The 7,810-nt window shown below is 46.9% G+C and overlaps 1 protein-coding gene across 1 annotated transcript; it reads right to left on the bottom strand.

Moving 5' to 3' along the window:
* Positions 1–6,317: 6,317 nt before the first annotated feature.
* LOC307146024 (trace amine-associated receptor 13c-like) lies at positions 6,318–7,364 on the bottom strand (the record flags this gene model as incomplete). The annotated part of the gene is made up of 1 exon (XM_079849752.1): positions 6,318–7,364. The coding sequence occupies exon 1, from the start codon at positions 7,332–7,334 to the stop codon at positions 6,318–6,320; it is 1,017 nt and encodes a 338-aa protein (XP_079705878.1). The 5' UTR covers positions 7,335–7,364.
* Between the last annotated feature and the right edge of the window lie 446 nt (positions 7,365–7,810).

Here is a 7,810-nt window from a genome sequence, read left to right as displayed (position 1 = left end):
TGTACCAGACAGTTCAGGTGGCCAAGGTGGACCAGGCAGTTCTGGTGGCCAAGGTGGACCAGACAGTTCAGCTGGCCAAGGTGGACATGACAGTTCAGGTGGACCAGACAGTTCAGGTGGACCAGACAGTTCAGGTGGACCAGACAGTTCAGGTGGCCAAGGTGGACCAGACAGTTCAGGTGGCCAAGGTGGACATGACAGTTCAGGTGGACCAGACAGTTCAGGTGGCCAAGGTGGACCTGACAGTTCAGGTGGACCAGACAGTTCAGGTGGCCAAGGTGAACCAGACAGTTTAGGTGGCCAAGGTGGACCAGACTGTTCAGGTGGCCAAGGTGAACCTGACATTTCAGGTGGACCAGACAGTTCAGGTGAACCTGACAGTTCAGGTGGACCAGACAGTTCAGCTGGCCAAGGTGTACCAGACAGTTCAGGTGGACCTGACAGTTCAGGTGGACCTGACAGTTCAGGTGGCCAAGGTGGACCAGACAGTTCAGGTGGACCTGACAGTTCAGGTGGACCAGACAGTTCAGGTGGCCAAGGTGGACCTGACAGTTCAGGTGGCCAAGGTGGACCAGACAGTTCAGGTGGCCAAGGTGGACCTGACAGTTCAGGTGTACCAGACAGTTCAGGTGGACCTGACTGTTCAGGTGGACCAGACAGTTCAGGTGGCCAAGGTGGACCTGACAGTTCAGGTGAACCTGACAGTTCAGGTGGACCTGACAGTTCAGGTGGACCAGACAGTTCAGGTGGACCTGACAGTTCAGGTGGACCAGACAGTTCAGGTGGCCAAGGTGGACCTGACAGTTCAGGTGAACCTGACAGTTCAGGTGGACCAGACAGTTCAGGTGGCCAAGGTGGACCAGACAGTTCAGGTGGCCAAGGTGGACCAGACAGTTCAGGTGGCCAAGGTGGACCTGACAGTTCAGGTGTACCAGACAGTTCAGGTGGCCAAGGTGGACCAGGCAGTTCTGGTGGCCAAGGTGGACCAGACAGTTCAGCTGGCCAAGGTGGACATGACAGTTCAGGTGGACCAGACAGTTCAGGTGGACCAGACAGTTCAGGTGGCCAAGGTGGACCAGACAGTTCAGGTGGCCAAGGTGGACATGACAGTTCAGGTGGACCAGACAGTTCAGGTGGCCAAGGTGGACCTGACAGTTCAGGTGGACCAGACAGTTCAGGTGGCCAAGGTGAACCAGACAGTTTAGGTGGCCAAGGTGGACCAGACTGTTCAGGTGGCCAAGGTGAACCTGACATTTCAGGTGGACCAGACAGTTCAGGTGAACCTGACAGTTCAGGTGGACCAGACAGTTCAGCTGGCCAAGGTGTACCAGACAGTTCAGGTGGACCTGACAGTTCAGGTGGACCTGACAGTTCAGGTGGCCAAGGTGGACCAGACAGTTCAGGTGGACCTGACAGTTCAGGTGGACCAGACAGTTCAGGTGGCCAAGGTGGACCTGACAGTTCAGGTGGCCAAGGTGGACCAGACAGTTCAGGTGGCCAAGGTGGACCTGACAGTTCAGGTGTACCAGACAGTTCAGGTGGACCTGACTGTTCAGGTGGACCAGACAGTTCAGGTGGCCAAGGTGGACCTGACAGTTCAGGTGAACCTGACAGTTCAGGTGGACCTGACAGTTCAGGTGGACCAGACAGTTCAGGTGGACCTGACAGTTCAGGTGGACCAGACAGTTCAGGTGGCCAAGGTGGACCTGACAGTTCAGGTGAACCTGACAGTTCAGGTGGACCAGACAGTTCAGGTGGCCAAGGTGGACCAGACAGTTCAGGTGGCCAAGGTGGACCAGACAGTTCAGGTGGCCAAGGTGGACCAGACAGTTCAGGGGACCATGGCGGCGTGGTGTGGTGGCGGCCATTTTTGCTGAGGGCTCAGGTGACGTGGTGGCGGCCATCTTGTCCGGAGACACTGGCTCGGCGGCAGACGTGGCGTGAACAGACTCATACTTGGCAGGCATGACGTGAAGAGGCTCAGGCTTGGCAGACATGACGTGAAGTGGTTTAGGCTGAGATGATACTGTGGGTTTGCGATGTTCCTCATCGGTAAAACCCCCAGTAAATGAGGAACCGCTCAAAAACAGGGCATAGTCCATGTATTATTCAAGTGTGAAGTGAATCCCCCCCCCCCCCCCCCCCGGCAGTCAATAGCGCAAAGGTTCGTCTAATCCATGTCTAAAAATGTCCTTGAGTGCTACGTCATTAAAATCTACCTTGTGACAGAGTTTGCAAAAGTCCTTTATATAATCTTCAATGGTCCGGTTGTCCTGACGAAGACAAAGGAGGTCAACTGCTGGGTTCATGGTTTTGAGGTCAAGTATTCTGTAAAATTATCCACTGGAGGCAAGTTGTAAATGAGAACCCAAGAGCAGTTTATTATAAACAAAACCAAAACACAAAACCAAAACATGGCGTGGCATGAAAACTATGAACATGAACATGAACATGAACATGAACATGAACATGAACTCACAAACAGTGGTTACAGGGAACAATACTTGACAAATACACATGGCAAACATGAGGGCTTAAATACACAGACTAAATGACAAGACAACGGACACCTGTGAAAAATGATCAGACAATTAACCAATGACAAGACACATGGCAGGATCACATGACAATCATGAATCATGACAAGAACAAACCCAAAACAGATTGTGACAGATAATTTGTTTCATTTATTTATTGAATTCATTATTAAAGTTTAGACATGTACAAAGTGGTGGAGTTCATAAAAACGAAAGAAGTGGAGCTGGTACTGAGTGTCTGTGATCAGAATGGAGTTTGCTTCTGGCCACATCTTAAGGGAATCTCCCTCCGCAATCAAGCAGCAGTGATGCCAAGTCAAGACTGGGTGTCCTGGAAGATTAGAGAGCTGTTCACTACTGGTATGTTGGATATCTCTAATTCATGTATTCTTAGGAATGATTATAGTGATTTAAGATTTAATTGATCTTTTTAATTTAAACAGATAACTATGAGGAAGGTAGGAGGAAGGTTCAAGAGGCAGAGGAGCCAGGCCGAAAAAAAGCCAGGTGTAAAATGTAGGTGTAATATTTTTTGTAATATTTGTATTCTGTTGTCTCATAATAAAGTGGTTTTCACATTATATGATTTGCTCAGTGCACTGAAGTGACACAAATTACTCTATTTAAAAAATGTATATTTTAAAGGCCAAGCACTGGACCGTTGAGCTACTTTGTGATGGACTCTGAAGAAGATGAAGAATTACAGCAGGGTAGCACAGGCCTTCCTACTGCTCCACCAGTCCGACCGACCCACACATACAAAGAGTATATCCTTTACAGATATGCTGACCAGTCACCATGCCATCTGAGGATTTCACATGTGAATGTGAGTGTATACAGCACATGGTTCTATAGGAAATTATGGGTATATGTCAGACATATACTTTTTAAAAAAAAAAAAAAAAAATCAATCTGCATCTGTTTTTTTTTTTTTTTTTTTTTTAAACCTCTCCAGCTCCACAAGAGCCTACACGATCCTGGTTCCCAGAAATACCTCTCTGTGGAAACAGAGCTCAGTAGTCAACTGAACTAATTGCCAGTAAGTTGGTGTAGGCCAATATTGTCATATAAATGAATAAACAGTTTCCATTTACCCCTTGCATTATTTTTTTTAAGGTCCAAAGAGCCCAAAACAGCCTAAACAGACTCCCGAAGGATGCCAAAGGACTCCTCAGACTCCTACTCCTGAAGTTATTGTCTGTAAGTATGTTTTCTTTTATCAGCAGAATGTACTTGAGCATAAAAAGGCTGCTTCAGTATTAAAAGAAGCATAACACAGAATTTAAAAACAGTAAGACGTAAACATGGTTTCTGGAATGTAACATTTATTGTACACTGATGAGCCAGAACATTATGAGCAGTCACAGGTGAAGGGATATCGTTGGTCATCTTCTAACAGGGCCATATATTATGCTCTGTGTAGATTAGATTGTAAGAAAACATAAGTTCTTGTAGTCAAAATGTTGGATGCAGGAGAAATGGGCAGGAATAAAGTTCTGAGCGGCTGGGAGTAATTTGTCATAACACAGTGCATCGTACTCTTGTGCGTATGGGGCTGCATAGCACAGAGCTGTCAGAGTGCCTGTGATGACCACTGCCCTGTCCACCATAACACAGACCCATCAGAGTGCCTGTGATGAGCCATGCCCTGTCCACCATAGCACAGACCCCTCAGAGTGCCTGTGATGACCCGTGCCCTGTCCACCATAGCACAGACCCCTCAGAGTGCCTGTGATGACCCCTGCACTGTCCACCATAGCACAGACCCCTCAGAGTGCCTGTGATGACCCGTGCCCTGTCCACCATAGCACAGACCCCTCAGAGTGCCTGTGATGAGCCATGCCCTGTCCACCATAGCACAGACCCCTCAGAGTGCCTGTGATGACCCCTGCCCTGTCCACCATAGCACAGACCCCTCAGAGTGCCTGTGATGACCCCTGCCCTGTCCACTATAGCACAGACCCCTCAGAGTGCCTGTGATGACCCCTGCCCTGTCTACCATAGCACAGACCCCTCAGAGTGCCTGTGATGACCCCTGCACTGTCCACCATAGCACAGACCCCTCAGAGTGCCTGTGATGACCCCTGCCCCGTCCACCATAGCACAGACCCCTCAGAGTGCCTGTGATGACCCCTGCCCCGTCCACCATAGCACAGACCCGTCAGAGTGCCTGTGATGACCCCTGCCCCGTCCGCCATAGCACAGACCTGTCAGAGTGCCTGTGATGACCCCTGCCCCGTCCACCATAGCACAGACCCCTCAGAGTGCCTGTGATGACCCCTGCCCCGTCCACCATAGCACAGACCCGTCAGAGTGCCTGTGATGACCCCTGCCCCGTCCACCATAGCACAGACCTGTCAGAGTGCCTGTGATGACCCCTGCCCTGCCCACCATAGTACAGACCCCTCAGAGTGCCTGTGATGACCCCTGCCCTGTCCACCATAGCACAGACCCCTCAGAGTGCCTGTGATGACCCCTGCCCCGTCCACCATAGCACAGACCCGTCAGGGTGCCTGTGATGACCCCTGCCCCGTCCACCATAGCACAGACCTGTCAGAGTGCCTGTGATGACCCCTGCCCCGTCCACCATAGCACAGACCCGTCAGAGTGCCTGTGATGACCCCTGCCCCGTCCACCATAGCATAGACCCCTCAGAGTGCCTGTGATGACCCCTGCCCCGTCCACCATAGCATAGACCCGTCAGAGTGCCTGTGATGACCCGTGCCCTGTCCACCATAGCACAGACCCCTCAGAGTGCCTGTGATGACCCCTGCCCTGTCCACCATAGCACAGACCCCTCAGAGTGCCTATGATGACCCCTGCCCCGTCCACCATAGCACAGACCTGTCAGAGTGCCTGTGATGACCCCTGCCCTGTCCACCATAGTACAGACCCCTCAGAGTGCCTGTGATGACCCCTGCCCCGTCCACCATAGCATAGACCTCTCAGAGTGCCTGTGATGACCCCTGCCCCGTCCACCATAGCACAGACCCGTCAGAGTGCCTGTGATGACCCCTGCCCCATCCACCATAGCACAGACCCGCCAGAGTGCCTGTGATGACCTGTGATGACAAGGTCAGACATTTCTGATATTACTACCTTTGTGGGGACGTTTGGGTTTACCAAGACACACACACACACACACACACACACACACAAACAAACTGTGATTTCTAATCCAGGAACAATGTTTGAGAACTTTGAGAGCCTTGGTGGAGTGAAAGGCCAGTCTGCTACAGTCCATGAGGATGATCTGTGGGACTTACAGCAGTTCCTGGCTACACCAGATATGACTGCTTATTTTGATATTGTTCAGGGACTCATTGTTCCATTACTTTTCCTCAATTGTCTGCGAAACTTGTTTATTTTATGTTTATGTTGTTGAATCTTTTTATGTTCATACCAATATTTATACATTAAGACATTTTCTGGAAATAAAAGCAGTTGAAAGTTAGAGGACATCACTTTTTTACCGAGTTTAGTTCTGTATGACTGTCCCTTTTTTGTCATTATGTTTTTGATAACACATATGCAACATGACTGATGAAAGTGATTAAGCATAAAGCACATAATATCTACATTTAGAATTTAGTTTATTTAATGAGCTAATTTAATACAATTTATGAACTCATTTCAGTTGAATTAATTGTTCAAATTGAACATCAAAAGCAGAAAACATACTCTCTGAAATAAAACAAAGATACATGTAGTGTAAATTACAAATATAAATCCTACAAAAAATAATCATATCCTTTATGAGTGACAGCTTTACCAGTTTTATTACAATTGATGCTCTGTTAAAATATCGACCAGAGAGGATCCTGGCTGAAATATTTTCAGAGTTAAGATTTGTTTAACTGTCCTTTTAAACCAGGGATAAAATATAGCATAGATCAGAGGATCCAGAACTGGGTTTATGTTCCACATCCATGTTAAAATAGTTCTGGCTAAGGCAGAGTTTATGGCTATATAACTGGTATAGTATGGAACATAGCCAATCATATAAACTACAACAATGATTCCTAATATCAGAGTAGCTTTACTCTCAGATTTCCTCTTCAATGAACCTTCTGTTACACATTTACCACCCTTCATCAGAGAGTTTATAACTTTCACATGCTGATGTACTACATAGAAAATCCTCATATATAAAGTTAGGGATATGGTACATGGAAAAATAAAAGTAATTAACGCATCAGCGATAAAAAAGGGAAGTCCCCCACTAATAGCACAATCTCCATAACACACTTCGACTGTGGATGAATTAATGTTAAAATATTTATACACAATTATCATTGCAAGAGCATAAGAAAATGAAAAAACCCAGCTCAGACAGATGCATATTAAAGTTTTAGTTGTGGTTATTTTCTGTGGGTAGTGTAAAGGGTAACACACAGCCACATAACGATCAACAGCAATTAAAACTAAACTACTGAGAGATGCTGTGGAGAGAAATGTAAAGGCTAAAAGATACAGACTACACAAAGGTTCTCCAAAGTACCAACAACTAGCCTCAATCAGTGTGATGGCCTCTAGGGGTATCACAAAAAGTCCAAAAAGCATGTCGGCCACAGCCAGAGAGAGAATAATCAGGTTTGTTGGAGTGTGAAGCTTCTTGAAGTGAGAGATAGAGATGATCACCACCAGGTTCAGAAACACAGTCCATGCTGACAGCAATGAAAAAAACACATACATAATAATGTATTCATGTCTAGAGAATTCAATACTCTTGATACATGATGAGTTGATGGCAGGAAAGCAGTAAAGAGACTCATGATCCTCTGTCTCATTAGCCATGAGTGAGTCTCCTCATGTTAGGAGTTTGTTCTGCTCTCTTTCTTGTCATATAATTTATACAGTGTCTGGATCAGATGGCCCACCCATCTACCGCCCACTGATGATGTAACATTCAAACGTTTTTTTTGTTTTTTCAATCTTTTTGTTGTTGTTGTTGTTGTTATTGTTGAACATTAGCTTTGAAATGCAATTGATTTCTTCAGTCCAGATTATAATTACTTTACACTGTTCAAAGGGTAATGGATTATTATTATTTTTATTTATTTTTTTGCTTCATTTCTTCACTGTCTTGTTATAGTTTAGTATTTCCACATGAAAGCAAAGCACAGGTGGAACTGAACTGAACACAGGTGTGGTGGTTTTTGCTTTAATCAGTTCTACGTCACGACGCTTCCTACGCTACGTCCTACGTCATATGCCGGCATCCATCTCCATGAACGCGCGTCGACCGCTACCGGAAGCCAGTTATTTTCGTT

This window comes from Squalius cephalus, assembly GCF_949319135.1.
Source record: "Squalius cephalus genome assembly, chromosome: 18".
NCBI classification, from domain to species: Eukaryota; Metazoa; Chordata; class Actinopteri; order Cypriniformes; family Leuciscidae; genus Squalius; species Squalius cephalus.
The sequence above is the reverse complement of the archived record's forward strand: the minus strand, read 5'-3'. Positions and strand labels throughout refer to the sequence as shown.